At 49.5% G+C, this 17,523-nt stretch overlaps 8 protein-coding genes across 8 annotated transcripts; 6 read left to right on the top strand and 2 right to left on the bottom strand.

The window, feature by feature from the left end:
* Positions 1 to 281: 281 nt before the first annotated feature.
* CCOS01_03487 (uncharacterized protein) lies at positions 282 to 730 on the top strand (the record flags this gene model as incomplete). The annotated part of the gene is made up of 2 exons (XM_060451673.1): positions 282 to 418; positions 496 to 730. The coding sequence occupies 2 exons, from the start codon at positions 282 to 284 to the stop codon at positions 728 to 730; spliced, it is 372 nt and encodes a 123-aa protein (XP_060317938.1).
* An 814-nt stretch (positions 731 to 1,544) lies between these two features.
* CCOS01_03486 (uncharacterized protein) lies at positions 1,545 to 3,100 on the top strand (the record flags this gene model as incomplete). Its single annotated transcript, XM_060451672.1, has 3 exons — positions 1,545 to 1,937; positions 2,009 to 2,737; positions 2,804 to 3,100. 3 exons carry the CDS (start codon positions 1,545 to 1,547, stop codon positions 3,098 to 3,100), a joined length of 1,419 nt encoding a protein of 472 aa, XP_060317937.1.
* Positions 3,101 to 4,038: 938 nt separating this feature from the next.
* CCOS01_03485 (uncharacterized protein) lies at positions 4,039 to 4,354 on the top strand (the record flags this gene model as incomplete). Its single annotated transcript, XM_060451671.1, has 2 exons — positions 4,039 to 4,191; positions 4,250 to 4,354. 2 exons carry the CDS (start codon positions 4,039 to 4,041, stop codon positions 4,352 to 4,354), a joined length of 258 nt encoding a protein of 85 aa, XP_060317936.1.
* A 359-nt stretch (positions 4,355 to 4,713) lies between these two features.
* CCOS01_03484 (uncharacterized protein) lies at positions 4,714 to 5,397 on the top strand (the record flags this gene model as incomplete). Its single annotated transcript, XM_060451670.1, has 3 exons — positions 4,714 to 4,829; positions 4,920 to 5,036; positions 5,196 to 5,397. The coding sequence occupies 3 exons, from the start codon at positions 4,714 to 4,716 to the stop codon at positions 5,395 to 5,397; spliced, it is 435 nt and encodes a 144-aa protein (XP_060317935.1).
* Positions 5,398 to 5,788: 391 nt separating this feature from the next.
* CCOS01_03483 (uncharacterized protein) lies at positions 5,789 to 6,789 on the bottom strand (the record flags this gene model as incomplete). The annotated part of the gene is made up of 2 exons (XM_060451669.1): positions 5,789 to 6,478; positions 6,643 to 6,789. The coding sequence occupies 2 exons, from the start codon at positions 6,787 to 6,789 to the stop codon at positions 5,789 to 5,791; spliced, it is 837 nt and encodes a 278-aa protein (XP_060317934.1).
* A 2,259-nt stretch (positions 6,790 to 9,048) lies between these two features.
* CCOS01_03482 (uncharacterized protein) lies at positions 9,049 to 9,855 on the bottom strand (the record flags this gene model as incomplete). The annotated part of the gene is made up of 1 exon (XM_060451668.1): positions 9,049 to 9,855. The coding sequence occupies one exon, from the start codon at positions 9,853 to 9,855 to the stop codon at positions 9,049 to 9,051; it is 807 nt and encodes a 268-aa protein (XP_060317933.1).
* Positions 9,856 to 11,082: 1,227 nt separating this feature from the next.
* Positions 11,083 to 13,878, top strand: CCOS01_03481 (uncharacterized protein; the record flags this gene model as incomplete). Its single annotated transcript, XM_060451667.1, has 6 exons — positions 11,083 to 11,614; positions 11,706 to 11,902; positions 12,019 to 12,501; positions 12,573 to 12,669; positions 12,770 to 13,351; positions 13,505 to 13,878. 6 exons carry the CDS (start codon positions 11,083 to 11,085, stop codon positions 13,876 to 13,878), a joined length of 2,265 nt encoding a protein of 754 aa, XP_060317932.1.
* Positions 13,879 to 15,479: 1,601 nt separating this feature from the next.
* CCOS01_03480 (uncharacterized protein) lies at positions 15,480 to 17,370 on the top strand (the record flags this gene model as incomplete). The annotated part of the gene is made up of 2 exons (XM_060451666.1): positions 15,480 to 16,466; positions 16,525 to 17,370. The coding sequence occupies 2 exons, from the start codon at positions 15,480 to 15,482 to the stop codon at positions 17,368 to 17,370; spliced, it is 1,833 nt and encodes a 610-aa protein (XP_060317931.1).
* Positions 17,371 to 17,523: the final 153 nt, after the last annotated feature.

Raw genomic sequence — 17,523 nt, 5'->3', positions numbered from 1 at the left:
AAGCCTCGGGTTCGATCCGAACTCTATCGAATTAGTTCGTCTCATCGCAATCTTTCTAGATAGTATCGGGGAAAACGCTCGTGGTTTGATGCCGAGCCGCGGCCATGACTCTCGTTCATGAAGTACCCTGCCGACGTTATATAGATGGATGTTCAAGACGAAGTGGAATTACATGCCGGTGTAGCCTCTCAGTCTTCAACGCCAGTCACTCATTCGCTCCTTCACTAGTTGCTCAGATCTCTGACCTCAATCCACTCTTTCAAAACTCTTCTTCCACCAACATGAAGTTCTCACTCGTCCCCGTGGCCATCGCCCTCTTCTCCACTGCCTACGCCGCTCCCGGCGCGCCTGCCGCTGAGAACGTCGAGCTCGTCGCTCGCGGCAACTGCCCCGCGGCCCAGGACTGCACATGCACGGCGTAAGAACACCACCTCTCTCATCAACCTGGCGTTAGTATGCGAATATTGGACTGACTGTGATATTCTGGGGATATAGCAAGTTTGACAAGTACGCCAACCCTATAGAGTATGGCTCTACCGTCTCGGCCCGCATCTCTGGCGCGGACCGAGGGCTGACGACCTCGGACTGGCGCGGCACCAACGGCTACGGCAGCTCTTCTTTGTGCAGAGTCACGGTCGACCGTGTGTGCGGTAACTGCCGGGCCTGGGAGACGACGACGGACAAGTGCGGATACTACAGCCTGTCCGATTTCAGCTGTGTCAACGCTTAAACGACTACGGCTTTCATTGTATAGCGTTCTTGATGCGTAGCATTAGCATTGTATTCTCAAGCGGATTTTATTGATCAATTACGTTTCGTCCATGATACTGAGATGCGTGAACAACAAACACATGGTGCATATTATTCAACTGCAGGTTATTAACATCTGCGTGTTGGGGTGAGACCCCTTCTGTAACATCGGTTCTTACGGGGTATCGTTTTGAACCGCAGTTATGAGCCAGTAGAGTCAAGGAGAAGGCATACCCTGCGGTACTGATTGAATCGCTTCTCATTGGTAGAACTATATGTCACTGAAAGCAACGAAGAGACCGTCAGACGGGAGGATGATGACAATCGGGTTCCCATGTGTCGCAGTCTATGCCTTGGCGCTGACATTTCTCGGCTATCCTGACACCTAATTAGTGCTCTCGCAGCAGCAGCCCTGGTGGAGAGTGACCTGTCAGACATTTCTCCGCCTTCTATGCTACCATCAACGTCGCATGAGACTTGTTCGCGGAGTCAATTGACATGCAGTATGGAGTTTTGGTTGACCGTCTCGAACGAGTGGAACATTGAGGTATGCGCAGGGATGGAAGTTGATAGGGTCGCTCGTTGGGCGACTGTACGAATGTCACGGATTAGGACTAGTGCTGCCGCAGTTGCATGGGTAGCTCACTGCGTTCCAGAACATGAATTTTGGATATAAATGTAGGTGTTGAGCAGAACCTTTCCGATTTGATTCATCTAGAAAGGCAGAATCTTCTTAACACGACAAGACGTTTGCCAGATCACAAGTACTCATTGCACATCTGCATGGAATCATAATGGCACCTTCTCTTATCGATTCATATGGCTACAAGTTTCGCCAAACGGATCTTCACATGTCAGCAGAGCAGCTTGACCCGCTGAAGCATAAGTTCGATGAAGTGGGCTCAGAGGCTCTCACAGCTCTAGATGGCATGTTCCCTCCTCCGCCGCCTCGAGCTGGGTGGTACGCCAAGGGGGAGCAGGAAGACCCGCAGCCCGATCGCGATACATACGCTCTGCTTCGGGACCACCGCGAGAAGGACCCAAGACTGATGAAGCTCTGGGACGAAGTCAACGCCGTGCCTGAGTGGGTCGACTGGGACCAGATCAAGCGTGGGCAGGACGTCTTCTACCGCTACGCGCCTGCTGCAGTTACTGGGTTTGCGTTCCAGGGACTGCTTGCTACGACTGTAAGTGTGATGACAAGAAGACACGGATGTGAGAAACTCTCGGCGAAAATGCTAATGCGATCTACCAACAGGGAGCCTCGTATCGACCGGCAGAGACGTTGGTTCGTACAGGCGGTCACTCCGCCAAAGTCGCCAAGAACAGACTCTTCGAGACATTTCAGCTCCTTCTCCAGGTCACAAAATCCCTCGACGACATCAAGCCTGGAGGTGAAGGCTTCGCTTCAGCCGTGCGCGTCAGACTACTGCATGCCGCGGTGCGAGGACGAATCTTGAAGCTCAACGCACAGCGTCCCGGATACTTTGATGTCGATAAATACGGCGTCCCCATCAACGAACTTGACTCGATGCAGTCTGTATGTGCATTCTCCACCAACCTCGTGTGGTTGGCACTGCCCCGACAGGGTATCTACGTGCGCCACCAAGAAGCTCTGGACTACCTCGCTTTATGGCGATGGGTCGGCTATGTCTTGGGTACTCCCCACTGGATCTTGGAAACACCCGAACGAGCATTGGCATCTATGGAATCGCTTTTGAAGGCATGCCTTGCCCCGAGCAAGAACTCTCGAGCTTTGGCCAATAACTTGGTCATTGCTTTGGACGGCGTTGCTCCAATTTATGAGCCGAAAGAGTTCTTCGAGGCTGGGACTCGCTTCATCAACGGAGATGAGATGTGTGATGACGTCGGACTTGGAAAACCCGGTCTGTACTGGGATGCTGTCATCAGAGGTATCATCTGGACTCTGATGGTGATTACTTATATGTCGCGTTCTATCCCTGCCTGGGATAGGTGGCAAATCAAGGTAAGCACGCTCTGAAGTTGAACAGGACTACCGAATAGTTTTCACGTGCTGATCCAATGTCGTCAGACATTCCGAGCTTTATTCTGGGACTACATCGTGGAGAACAAGGACACCTTGAAGGGAGGATATAAATATGAGTTCAAGTATGTGCCGTATCACGATGCGAAGACTGGCGCCGAGACCGCAGATGGGCCGCGACCTGCGAATGGTATGGGACATTTGGAGGTATTTGGCCTCGCTGGATTTTCCATTGCTATGTTGCTTGCTACCGGGCTCTTGACTATGGTCGCTAAGCTGGGCTTGTCGTATGTGGCCAGCAACCCTTTGCAGGCAATCATTGCTGGTAGCCAATTTAGGCCTTGATCAAAGAAAAGTTGAGGCTTTCGCATGTTTGAGTCAACGAAGCATCTGACTATCCAAAATGTTTCGCAGTGAATGGCTTTGTCGCCTAATGAATGTACACTTCTCGATCTCGGCCCTCCTGGACTTCCCATCTCCCATCTTTGATCTCTCATCTCCCATCTCCCAACGCCCCCTCTCCCATGTTCTCGTATTGGGGCGATTCCGCAAGACGTAAAGGGGCAGCAGTTCTTCTTGATGATTGCCTAATGTCTCACTTATTAGGAATTTCGCGCTGTTAATGGCCTACACGTCCTGTCAATCTTAGCCCGAAGGTACTTTTGGGAGCCACCGCCATCCTGCATGCCGCCACCTAGCTCTCGAGACGTCTAGCCGCGATTACCTATATCTACATAGCCTGCATGAACCAACTTGCAGACATTTCACAACACCACCATTGAAGCCTCAACATTCTAGTGAACGCACACCATGCGGATGAATCCTACAGCCTGGGCCATAGCTATAGGCTCGCATACTGAAACGGTAAAAGCTAGCTATAATCCGCTATGGCCCCCACGTGGCGATGGAGAACTGTATGTTAGCTTACCCCGAACTTGTCGGGGCTGAGATGAAGTGCAGCTTAGTCTGACATGGAGGGTAGCTTAATCCCTGTTTTTTTTTGCGGCTAGAGGGTAATTACGGAATGAGAATGCCATAGTAAGCATGCTGTGTTTCCCACCCAGCCTGCTTGGGTCACCCTCTCTGCCTCGACGATGAAACGAGAAAGCTTGAGGCCAGCCTTGTCAATATTTTGGGAATGAGGAATCTCATAAGAGCATCAAAATAATATAAAATCCCAAGGGATTTCCTTCGTTGACCGACAACCAGTCTGCGACCTGCAAGGCTTGTTCTTACTTTTGTTGCTCTAGTGACCGCGATTCAAGCTACCTTAGTGAACCATCATGGGAGCTTCCATATCGATAGCGCAGTGTAAGAGCCATTACAACACGACTGTGGACTGCAGTGTCACCCCGAACGACTCTGGAGGATTCCAGACTATCGCTGGCTATGAGCGCGGCGAAGTCCCTCCCGAGCCGGATATCGCGGGCATTGGGGTGCGTATAGCTGCCATTCATTGTTTATTTGATGTCGAGAAGTTAAGCTGTTCTAAAGATTGTTTCCGTCTTTATCGCTGTCGCGTCTTTCGCGTTCGCCATTGGTGTCTTTGACGTCATATGGACCGTAGTAAAACATAATTCAACGACACATCAACGGTAAGACACAGCCTTCAAGAATTAAATGAGTTTCGATGTCAAGCTGATGACAAGCTGTTGAATAGGTTCAAGACTTCTGGTTTCCAAAGACCACGTTGGGCTAGCAAGTTTAGTCGATCAAAATTCTTTCAAGCTCTCGTCGTCTCTTGCAGCGACCAACAGGTCTTCACAGGCGGTGCCTACCTAGTGACCATTAGGTTTTGGAAAGGCTGTTTCATAACCGCTTACCACTACAACATTGTCGCAAACATGCTACTGCTCACTTGCGCGACGCATCTCATGTCCGTTGTGATCTCAAAGAACTACTTCGAAAGGCTCCTCCTTGCTTGTCTACGAGTCATATTTATCACAGTCGTATTCGCCATGACTGGGCTCTTACTATCCAACCAGAACGCAAGCAACAACGTACCTTTTCCAACGAAGGTGCCGCCCAGTAATGAATCAGACAGCTTGCTGTTATCTCAAGCTGTTTGCTTTCAGAATGGGGAAGACAGCATTGAACAGTTGAAGCAACTCCTGCTAGACTCAGTAGGAAATGGAACAGCGGTGGAGAGGGCATTACTACAGAGCACTCCGGGGAACTACATTCAGGGCTGGAACCTCTACCTAGTCATTCTGATTTGGTACGGTGTATCCATTCTTGCAGAGTTGGGCCGATGCTGTTATCGAAGTAGGAAAAAACATCGCGAAGCCGCCGAGAATAACGGTTGGCACAAGCGCGACAACTGTTTTGTCAAATTTTTCTCCAGTGTTGGTAGATTCTCCTACGGAGTATATCTTCTTGGCGGAATAGGCATCTGCGGAACAACAGTTGTGATGTCGAGCCTTTACATTATGAATCTGAGGCGTTGGGTGAAAAGGTCGCGATGGCTTGAGCTGGACGAAGGCGGGCAGAGTGAAGAAGACGATGCAACATCCTTTGGGCAGCTTGTGCCTATTATATTGGTGGGATTGACGGCTTTCACGTTTCTCTCAATACTGAGTGGTAAGTCCTTGTGCAGGCCTTCACATTCTTATCTATCTGTTCGATGGCTAACCCCTGACTAGAAATGTGTGCCGACAGTCGCAAGTCTTATCAATCTAAAAACGGTTACTCATCAGTGAACCAACATCGCAAAGGGAGTGGCCATCTGTGATAAGAAAATTCATTGTCGATGCACCCTCTGCTTGATTGAATAAGCGCACCTGAACGTGGGCAGTCTCTTTTGTAACTTGCCTTGCTCGTAAAACCTGGTCAGAATGCGGAATACACGTGTGCCATGGGCGATTCAAACGGGATTGATGGATACTAAACATGGAATGCCAATGTATTAAGATATCGTGGATTCGAATTGTTGCTCTACCTTATAAGGTACAATGAGCGGTCTTTTCATGTTCCCTCTTCTTCCTAACGTAGGTACAGTCTAAAGCATGCTGGGTATCACGTAGCACGTTCGTTCTATCGGTACTTCAAATCGTCTCTCTGAGCCTGTCTTGCACCGGAGTGCGCTGCGTCTAGCTCGGGCGTGTTTGATGCCGCAGCATCAAGCTCGTAAGTCGGTTGCATGGCGGAATCCATCTCTACCCGCGGCTCTGGAACTGCGAGCTCGTTCACCCCGCCACCATTCGCTCCGTATACCTGTCCATCTTTTCGTTCGTACGCCCACGCCGAAGAGCCCGCTTCCGTCGTAGGGGTCGCATCGGCTGAGCTTCTCTTCTTCCTCCGCCAGAGGAAGAAAATTCCCGCAATGATCAGAATTCCGCCAGCGACGCCTCCGACCGCAGCACCGGCTATCGCTCCGGTAGACATTGAGGTTGAATCGCCCGTACCCGACGGCGTAGAGGTGGCCGTAATCGCGGTCGTGGCGGAAGCTCCGGCAGTAGTGGTTGCGGTCGTTGATGCGGCAGTCGCAGTCGCTAACGTTGTGGCGAGTGTCGAACTCGTCGACGATGTGGAACAGGATGAAGTGCTAACTGTCGCAGCCCAGAAGATATTCGAAGCAAGTGCTGTCGCCGTCGCGGGAGTACACAGCAGGGCGATTCCGTTCGAGTTATCGCGGTATGTCCCGTTTTGCCCGGATTGGCAGCACCATCCACCATTGTCGATCTTTCCGTCGACCCCCCAGAGAGTCCAGTCTGAATTAGGGCACTATGATGAAAATGTAGGATCAGCATTACTCCCATGCTCGAGGAGCTGGATTGTAGTTGCCCTCACCTTAGGGTATTTTAACGACAAGTCCCTGCAGTCAGAAGGATCTTTTGATCTAGGATCAGGATTATGTTGATTGAAGTGTCCAAACAGCGTTTACCAACCTTCACAACAGTAGTTGCCCACGTAATCACCATCTCCAGTGCATTTGAAACCCGAGGGGCAGCATCTCGGTTGCGCTCCTGTGCCACACTCGACAGGTGCGCTCGGCGGACATGATCTATCGTTTCGAAGCGCCCATCCTCCTTCATACGCGCATTCTTGCGCGAAAGACGAATGGACCGCGATGGATGCCGCGGTCACGAAACTGCGGAGGCTGAATCGCCATCGGATCGTGTCGAAATCCATGGTTTCGAGGTACAAAAACAGGACAAGTTTGCTGGGAATTACGGTTGTCGCAGGGAGAAGGTCGTAAACAGGGTTCCCTAAATGGGACCAAGATCATTTAACATGAGCGGGAAAACTGTTCGGCTGGAAGATGGGATCCGCAACGCCGCGGGTCGAAGGGGCTTTCGTCAAAGGATTCAGCTTATGGGGACCTGAAGGGTCAGCCCTGCGGGTGGCTGCATAATTGTTGTCCTCCATACGAGACTAAGCTGGTGCAACGGGCCGCTGGTTCGTCGGTTTAGCGGGTTGGATTCTGGCATATGGCACCATTGGGTGCAAAGTCATTTCTTCTTACGCGCTGCCAAGCGTTGGCAAATGAGACCTTACTGCCTGTTTTGCCCTGTCCTCCCGGTCTAAGCCATCCCAAATGAGGGAAGTGATCACCGAATTGACCATTCAACTCGCCAAAACACAGCAAACACGACCGTCAGATTTTAGGACAGTGGAAACGGCCGCTAAGCCTGGCTGCTTAGATTTTGTGGGCATTTAACATCCAGGCTGGTTACTTTGGGGGGGTCGGCTCCGAGTTGGCTGCTTACATTTTCCGAATGAGACAGAGGCGATGACCCACTGGCTGTTCTGACACGTCTAGTGAGAACAGTGGAAGCGTCTGGCACTACGAAGTACTTGCAGCCGACAGTTTGCTGTGATAGTTGTACTGTTCGCGTTCCCAAAGTAAGTGTCTGAATTCATGTACACATGTTTTCGTGCTTCTGACGCTGGCCTACTACTCCACCTGGGCGCAGGCATACTTCAGGGGGTCGGGGGAAGACCCGCTCGACGGAAAGCCAAACGAATACCTTAACCTTGTTTTGATGGCTGGTTCGAGGCTACCTTTCTTTTCGACCTGACGTCAGTGGCTACTCGCGACCTTACTGGCAATCCTCTGCAATTATACTCGAAGCCCGAACATGACCCCGATGCGTGAGTTGGTGAGAGAAACGCGCTTGTATGATAAGACGCGTTGTGTCGAAACCCGTGCAAGAATCCTGGCAAATAGACCACCGTTCGGAGTCATGAGGCATGAAGGGTCCCAGAAAAGCTCTCGATTCAAAGAGGTTAGAAATCGTTAACCCTAAACCAAAACCATCAAGGCTCACCTTTGGTGCGGTGTGGTCAACTTACCCTGATGGATGCCATTCATGATTTGTTAAGCTTTAAGAGCCACATTTGAAGCATCCAGAGAAATGGCGGCTACCGCCAATGGTCAGTCGTTGCGAATTGTCCCTTTGAAATAGAATCGCATCCTAGAAGCCTTCGAGCCTGTAGCCGTTGAATGTAGCTTCAAGGATCCGTCATTGACAAGACAGTACTATTGCTCCGAAATTGTTCCTTTTTTTTTTTTACGTTTTACGTGACTAGAGGAAGAATATGATTGAGGCACAATCGCATGTTTTCTAGCCAGGAATCACAAGTAAGGCAAGTTGTGTGAAAAGGACATAGCGAGGAGCTATTTGCTCAAAAAAAAATACCACCCTCTCACAATTAGGTATGCAGCAACGAATCTGTTTTGCGTTGATGACAGCTGACTTTCTGTACAGACGTAGTTGTGCTCTCTTACAACAGCTTTCACCAGGCTTTTCTTCAATACACAATTGAGGTGAAGATTTTTAGAGTAGTACAAGACACGTTAGACTTTGTTGTTTGTGGAATATCCTTCACATTGAAATCACTAGTAAGGTATTCAATGTACTGTATCTATAGATAGGTTAGTTTCACGCACATCGGCGCGGTAATTTAGTAGTAATCTCGAGGAAGCCATCTTCTAGAGATTACCACGAGTCTTTTCAGAAACTCTTCCAAAGTCCACAATCACGGATATTGTGGAACCAATGCAAATAAACTAATGCTGAGAAGAAAGCTGCTAAACCCTCAACAGATGTAGCAGGGATTTCAGGCGCTTCTGGATACAGAAATCGGATTACAGGTTTCAGAAATCCTCAGCTGGACTCTGCTAGCTGAGTTGTCTTCTGAAAGTTGACCATTAATAAGACTTTGTGATAGCTCGAGTTTGTCATGACTGAATTATTTTGCGAAGCCGACTCCCACAGCAATGAAGCAGATGAAACCTCCCAAGACTTTTATGCTGACTCATGTAGATCCGTCCTCTTTTCCCAAGCCACTCAATCATCCATTCCATACTGTTGTTCCATTGCGGCCTCCACAGCTTTCAAGCATTCCTGCTTCCGATAATTTTCCAGACCCGGCCAGCCATGCTCATGATAGATGAATTGTAATTTTTCCACCAAGCCGTCCGAGCCTGGTCTGAGATACGCGTATACATCGATGACAGACAGTTGACTGGTGGGGATAAAGTTCAGTTTTCGAAATTGATCCTTGAGAACTTCGAAGAAACCATTCACGGTCCAGCGAGTGGCATCGCCACGCCAGTCGGCCTCGTTTTCTGGAGCCCACTCGTGAGGGTCGTCGAAAACTCGCAGATGGTCGTAGGAAGGATTGTCCGAGATCCCGTCTGGGCATTCTGGCCAGTATATTATGCCAAGCTCTGTATCCAAGAGGAAAACAGGATTTTCGCGGCCACCCTTTGTGAGACCAATCACGTGGGAGGGTGCGTTGTCGCAGATTTCGGAACCTTCCGACATGATTTTCAAATCCTGGCCATCCATGCCGCATTCGACACGGGCTCCTGTGTGTTGCCAATCGGCAAAACGGCACCAAGGAGCGCCCTGAGCCTGATTGAAGGGATTGCTCGGGACACGAATGTAGGGTAGATGGCGTAGAAGACATATGACCTCCTTTGATTTTCCCATGTCTTTCAAAGTTTCCGTTGTAATTGTAGGCCAACCTTCTTCTGGAGGATACAGGATGTCGTCTTCGTGGACATACATCGTACTTAAGAAGCTGTAATAGTCGCGGATTGACGCTATGCACTCTTCGCGGGAGTATTTGCATTCGGCGAGTTCGGGCATCTTTGCAGCTCTGAAAAAGATGTCGGCCCGGGGCAAGTAAATTGTGCTTGAGAGTGAGAGATGAAACTTTGGAGGCAGGCATGAGCTCGCTTAAATAATTGAAGGCATGACCTCTTAGTGGGACATCAAGTGACACCTTGGCAAGTTAGCATGATGTCAGACTTTAGTTTTCGAGTGTCACAGCTAAGTGAAGGCTCAAAGCACGGCAGAACCTTATGGTCTGACTGGCTGAGAGGAGATACACAAAGTTTACCTTCCATAACACTCCGGGGGACCGCATCAATTCTAAAAGGCTATCTTACTAGCCAACATCTGTAGCCTCCAAGGTGACGAGGGTTCGAATATTTCCTGATTCTGCGATCGGTTTATAGCCTGTAGACGAGAAGATCTAGTTAGGCAACATATAGCATCATGTTCGCTAAGGGGTGGAATTCACGCACAAGTAAATAGGTAGATCATCTGATTTATATCATGAGATCTTTCGACTCTAAGCTATCAAACCTTGCTGTAAAATGAAGCTCATATTGAACGTCTCGGAAAACCGCTCAAGGTGTTTCGTGCCATTATCCACTGATGGTCTGTAGACATCCTGTACAACGGAATGTAATGGCTTTGAAAACCATAAAATACTTACCAGGGTGCCAAGCCCCATATGCTTCAACAAACATTAACTCAAATAATTTCTCAACCACATTTGAGGTGATAACGTAGCTCTCACGGTCGTATATTCAGGTTTAAGATTCTACTTCGAACCGAAAAGGTCAGATTGCAGAACTGTTTTAAAAGGCCCAAAGGCATGAATTTCCCTGGAAACATTTCTTCATCAGGCGAAATCATTGACTGTGAGAACGAACATTGACTATGACACAGAATCTGACTATGTATTTATCACTGCCACGCACAAGCTACCTAAATACTAACACTCATGTCTCATACCAAGGCAATCGACTAACCTCTATAACCAGATCAACAATGAAACTAGTTTATTTTCTTTCGTGGATAGCAGTAGCTGCTCCGCATCCTTCGCTCGACAAGACCACACGAGTTGACGTCCTACACAATGTCACCGTCAACATCGCAGCACCACTTGGAATCGATGCTACCCCTTCTAGCCAACAAATCGAATGTCCTATACCTTGTGCTAACCACACAAACACGAACACATGGACAGAGTATGGATCGATTGACCACCTACGTCGCTGCCAGGAACCCATGCTTATTGCACCAATGTTTCCAGACGCTCTTGCCAACCTAACTTCTACCACTACCGTCTACGGCTGCTCGCTCAATTCCGGTCGTCCAGTCATAGACTGGACATCGGAGTCATTCGCGAAGAGCTCTCAGTTTAGTATTCGGCAACCAGATGGCATGTACTCCGCATCCTGTGAGTCTACCGGCCAAGAGGTCGAGAGCAAAGTCATGGTAGTTCGAGGCAACGACGGCAATGACAATTTCAGTGGGTTGGACTTTATTCTCCTAGGCCAGTCAGTAGAGCGAACGCTTGCAGATCCCTCCAACTGCCCTACGAAAACTCTCTTCGCCCAATCTAGAAGCATGATAGTGAGTATCTATAGCGGAGGCTCCTTGGCAAAGTCAACAATAACGTCTGCGTGGAATGCAATCTCGTATCTGCCAATTCTCGGCCATTCGACTCAGATGCTCGTCGAGATTTGCGATGACAGTCGAGGACCTGAAAGGATCTTAGGCATTGCAATTGACATTCTCGAAAACCGCGAGCTGGTTGAAGAGTTTACTTTGGGTTGGAGTCAAGGGAAATGTTTCGCGGGCCCAAAAAACGCAACCGTTTTGCCTGGCGTAAAGGTTCATGAGATATCTGATCCTAGCCTCAGACTTTCACGTCCTCAGCTTCCGCGTCCTCAGATTCCTCGTCCTCGGCCTTCACGTCCCCAGCCTCCGCATCCTCAGCCTTCGCGTTCTCAGCCTAAGCGTCCTGGGCCACCTCAACATCAGCCTAAGCGCCCTCGGCCGCCTCAACATCAGCCTCCGCATCCTGAGCCTACCTTCCAAAGCCGCGACCTGCAACGATGTATATCAGGCGAAGATCGCACTTTGAATACTGGCGATCTCTGCGAGTTTTCTTGCGAATACGGCTTCTGCCTAGAATCCTTGTGCGAGTGCACCGCCCGAGGTATTCCATCACAGGTTCCGCCTGAGAAAGAAGTCGATGTCGTCGCCTGGGACGATACGAACACGGATCTTAATATTCTTTGCAAGTTTGCCTGCAAGTACGGCCATTGTCCACAAGATATCTGCACGAGCCGTATCGATGGACCAGATACGAGTGACATCGACATCGTGGTAACCGACCCTGAGGACCCTCTCAACTATATCAAGCGTGTCAAGCAAAGCAATTCGAAGAATTGCAACATCTACAAAGAGCCTCAACACTGGGACTACCAAAAGAAAAGTTGCGATTCCATCTGCAAGCCAGAAACTGATCAAGCCAAGAAAGAAGGCAAAATGTCTAATGCGTTCTGCCTGGGCTTTTGGCCAATCGACAAACCTATCCCTTGGCAAAAGATCGGCCCAGATACGACAATTGCTGGAGGGAAATGCGAATGCAACAACCCTCTGGTAAACGAATTTGCAGATATCGTCTTGGATGGCATGCCACAGATGGCTCAGGTAAGCGTCACTACACCATAATCAATCGGGGCAATATGAAGTAAAGATGAAACTCACAACCAACATCACAGATCTCATGCTATATTATGATGTCAACGCTGAAACTAGTGCTGGAAATTGGTGTAGAATTTATTCCTGTGGTAGGCAAGCCAATTAGCGCTGGCCTAGGTATGCCCTTGCCCCTCTCTCATTATCTCTCTGCACCTCCCGGTGCCTTTTCCATCTCCTATTCCCCTCTTATGAATCTGAAGCTTATACATCTGGTTAGAAATCGCCAACACGGCTGCTCAAATGGCAGCATATCTTTATCCCAAGGAAGAAGACCCTGAAGGCGCTTTCTCTTGGTGGCTTCAGCCATGTGGCGGAACAAACTTGGTTCCGGAAGACATCAAAAAAGTATATGACATATTGAGCAACTCGCCTGCTGGAAGAGACCGATTCGAGAAGAAGAAGAAATCGGATAACCTCAAACAAGGTAGTGGCAAAAAGGGTGACGACAATAACCCCACTGATAGAAAGATCCAAAAGGGGCGGAAGTGCAGGGTTCCACCAGCAAAATCAACCATGCGACTTGGGGCTGCTAAAAACACATTGAGGATACAATCTTGTGTCAACGATGCGACAAGGAAAAATGATTTAGTTGTAACATCGATTGTCTACGCACCCAACGCCAAGCCGACTGTTGTGGAGAGAGAATGTAGCCAAAAATGGTCTCAAGCTTGCTTCCATTATAGTTCGGCTATCAAGGTCAATCCGCAATGGGCTACTCTAACTTGTCCGCCTGAAGCCGCGGCAACGGCGTGGCGCTTAGATGCAGAAGCTGTGCCAGCCTTTCAGAAGCAACATAAAGGTGATAGATGGCTGGATGAAGTCAAATCGAACCCTAATAAGGTAGATTGCGACAAAGACGAATACCCACCTGCATATCTTCTAGGACTACAGGACCCAGCCCGCCTCAATTCTGGTAAAAATGCACAGGGACAACTAATTCGTCTAATCCCAGGAGGAATGAATCGAGGAGCAGGACATATGTGGAAAGGAATATGTCTTGGTGCCGCCATCGAAGACATGAAGGACTCCGAATTCAAGGCCAAAGTCGATGCCGATCCCAACAGGAAGACCATCATACAAGGCGGCGTGACAAGGACTCAGGCCGCTATCACGGCTACAGTTCGGCCAGAATTTACCATTAACAAATGGGGGCATGCTGCCAACCCACCGGCGAACGATGGTCTGGAGCTCAATACTTGTTGGCCAAACAATATTGCTGCGGGCGACCCAGGCTTTGCCTTGTTAACATTTGATCCATACTACAACACCCATCCGCGACTATACAATTACAGTATACCATATGTTAAAGGTTCGAATGGTTCCTGAAACCAGTTTAGACTGATAATCTCGACATGGAAGAGCATGGGCATTGAAAAGACGAATCATTTCCTAGCACGCACATCGTATGCACGCGAGTTGGCATATTTAGTGCCTAGTTTACCTTTTGATACGAAGGGTTGGTGACTTAGTTACTTAGTTGGCCTTGTTATGGAGCAGGTTTGTCATACCAAATAGTTGTTTTGCGATTTGGAGATTGTTTCGATGCCCGATCATCTGCACCTAGTAGTTTAGATAGAGTACTAAAATTATACAAGCTCTAGGAGCTCATTTAAATTGATACAAACAACTTTTGTAAGTGATGATAAGAATGCTGATCTATTGACTACTTAATTTAGGTGCTTTCTGCAGATCACCACGATGGATAATTAACCCATTGCAAATTGGAATGTTCATTACATGTGATAGTTGCGAGAGCCGGATTAAATTGGTCGCCTCTCAGTCAGCCAGTCTTGAACCACCACTGAGCAGGAAATTATTTTGAATCCATATCATCCCATGAAGACAAGAGATGTATGGTACAACGAATCCGAATTGCACCAACAGCATTATCAATTTACCCTTGCCCTGCAGTATGCATACCTGATTTCTAGTCCTCCCAAATATACAAAACCAAGAAGCTATCATATGCGATTAGAAAAGCCAACTAATATTCTCGCAAGATCAGGGAGATGAAAAGGTTTCGTGCGAGAGTCAAGGCAGAATGGTTGATGGATCACAGGCAGTTCTCCGGCATTGCAGCTGGGTACTTAGGCATGCGAAAGATGTTGAATTGCCCACGAGAAATGTCTGTCTACGAGACCGTGATCGAATTTTCCAGAGATCTAGGCCCACTACACCGTTGACGCCTTGACGGGTAGATTTGAATAGGTGGGTAGCTAGATGCGATATCGATATTTTTGCGGATAGACACGATGCTTAAAATGGGTAGACAGGCACTTCCTTATAATAGTACCCTGCCTACGTACGGAGGACAGTATGCGCCCTATTCATTGAATGTACAAACCATTAGGCCCGTTGCAAAAATTACAGTTGTCCTCCAACGGTAGGTGGGTCAGCTGGGGAAATTTCAAAGATCTGATACTTGATAACTCCCAACACCCTATCCGAGTTCATTGAGGCTGAAGAGGGGTGAGGACGATGACAAAGTGCCGACTAGGCCTCGTCAGGGTAACCCGGCCGAGACAAGGAGGATGCGGGGTGGCCAATCCGGTTCTTTACCGCGCTGGCACCGGTGAAGTAAGTGGGTCGGGCGGATCCGGCGGACCGCGCTCGAGACACGAATAGTGCGCCTTCACACGACCCCGGCAAATTTTCCTTATCTGGCCCACGCGGAGGCAGTCCATTCGACATTCCAACTCCGTGTCAACTGTTCATGCAAAGATCAGTCTATCACATCTAACACACAAGCATTCGCTTCTTCTGCTGCCCGTTCCATTGGGATTGGTCTAGAACTTTGCCTCATTCGCTCTCCCCTTCTATCGGAGGACGGTTCAACTTTCGGGCTTTCTTGGCGCTTTGTCTTTCCCCTCTCTCTCCCTCCCTTCGTCACTCACTCACTTCAACGGGCCCGGCCGGCTCTCTCAGCCATGTCAACGAAACCCCGCCGTACCCTTGCGGGGCCAATCTTCCGCGTCCGTACGGGGTGCCTGACGTGCCGCGGTCGCAAGAAGAAGTGCGACGAGACCAAGCCGCGGTGTCGCGGTTGTGAGCGGAACCGCCTAGAGTGCCGCTGGCCCCCAACGTCCTCATCCCAGGCCACCGCCGCTGCCTCTTCCTCTCAAGCTACCCAAAGCGGCGGCACCTCGCGCTCACCCCGCGAGGTAGGAAATTCGCCAGAGAGCACGCGGCAGGACGATGTTCAGCCTACTGCTCCTTCACCATCAGGGTCCACGGTGGCATCCCAGAGTCCCCAGCATCTCCCAGATCGTTCAGTCAACTTCTCTTTTGCATCACATATCCAATCCTCGGAATCACCAAGTGCAGCCACAACAGACTCGAGTCCAAGCCCGGCAACCCAGATCGTCACGACAGATCAGAGCGGCGGAATCATCGTCCCTCCCCAGACGCCAGAAGAGCACACAGCGGCTGCCATCGGACTTCAAGACCCTTCCGCCTTTTCGGTCTTTAACACGGAGGACCCGGACGATGGCGAGACTACGGATCAGATGGTGCACTCGCCAGTTCAGCCAATGTCGATATTCAGAGATCACCATGTACCGAGGTCAATGAACCTTCTGGCCGGCAATCAGGATAGCAACTCACTCGAGCTTCTCAGTCACTACCTCAGCGCGACATCGCTCAGTATGGCCAATGGATCCACGGCAGACAACCCTTTCACCGCGCAGTTGATTCCTTTAGCATTCAGCAGCGATCTCGTCTTACAATTACTCCTTACGCAGAGTGCCGTTCACCGAGCAGCAAAGTCTTTAGTTCCGACGGACCATATTGCAACCAAATACTACAATCAGTCGCTACGACTCTTTCAGCAAAACATCTCGACGTACATGGGCGGACAGCATGGTGAAGAAACGCTGATCCTGGGCATTGGTGCCCTGATTCTGTGCTTGGTCGAGGTATGTTGTACTGTCACGCTCGGAATTGAGTTCACCGTGATATTGATACCCCTTGTAGACTGCCAAAGGTGACGTGAATGGAACCATCTTCGACCATCTCATGGCAGCCCAGTCCTTGATCTTGCCCTTCTTATCTGCGAACAACACCTTTCTACACAAGACTTTGAAAGACTTCTTGACCGAATACTACATCTACACGGCGACCGTCAGCATGATATCCATAGACGCAAGACTTGGTGATCAACTATTCCTCAGCAACGATCTCATTCTCCTCGCCACTGAGCTCGTGGCATCCTCTTACATAGGTAGTCTATGCGGATGCTGGCTAGATCTGATCCTGCTGGTGCCTTCGATCTTCGACCTGGGACGGCGGATAATGAGCCATATGGACGAGCCGGATTGGCGCCCATCAGCCGATGACTTTATTCTGTTCTCACAACTACAAAGCCAGATCCTCAACTGGCAGCCAAACCCCATGGTGACTGAGAATGTTGCCTTGGCTGGATATATATACCAGAAAGCCTTGTTGCTCTATCTGCACACGGCATTACATACACTCTCTCGAGAAGAGCACGGCCTCCAGGCAATGGCTATCCAAAACGCCCTCAGCGGAGCTCTCTCACATCTAGCACAACTAGATCCTAGCGTCCGCATAAACACTAGTCTATGCTGGCCCATCACCATTATCGGTTCGTGCGTCACAGATAAGGGACAACAAGAATTCCTGCATGAGAGGTTGGGCCATATGTTTGCCACCATTGGTCTGGGTAACATCCGACAAACTTCAGTCGTACTGCAGCACCTGTGGGACCACAACGAGGTCATTCCGGCGGATATTGTGGCAGGTCCTTGGCAGGTTTGTCGGGTCATGAACGAGAATCAGATTTGGATTTCATTTGCGTAGATGGACTGGGGACATGATTGATATGAATAGCGGCGGTGTTTAAGGGGCCAGCGAGCGTGCGAACGAACGAAAAATGGCGGCGACTGGCGGAACCAGAGAACATTTTTCGATCAACATGTGTGTACATTTATGGACGGGTCTCATCAAGAGCGG

Source organism: Colletotrichum costaricense (assembly GCF_030867565.1).
Source record: "Colletotrichum costaricense strain IMI 309622 chromosome Unknown Scaffold_3.1, whole genome shotgun sequence".
Classification (NCBI taxonomy): Eukaryota; Fungi; Ascomycota; class Sordariomycetes; order Glomerellales; family Glomerellaceae; genus Colletotrichum; species Colletotrichum costaricense.
This window is presented reverse-complemented; position numbering and strand designations above follow the sequence as displayed.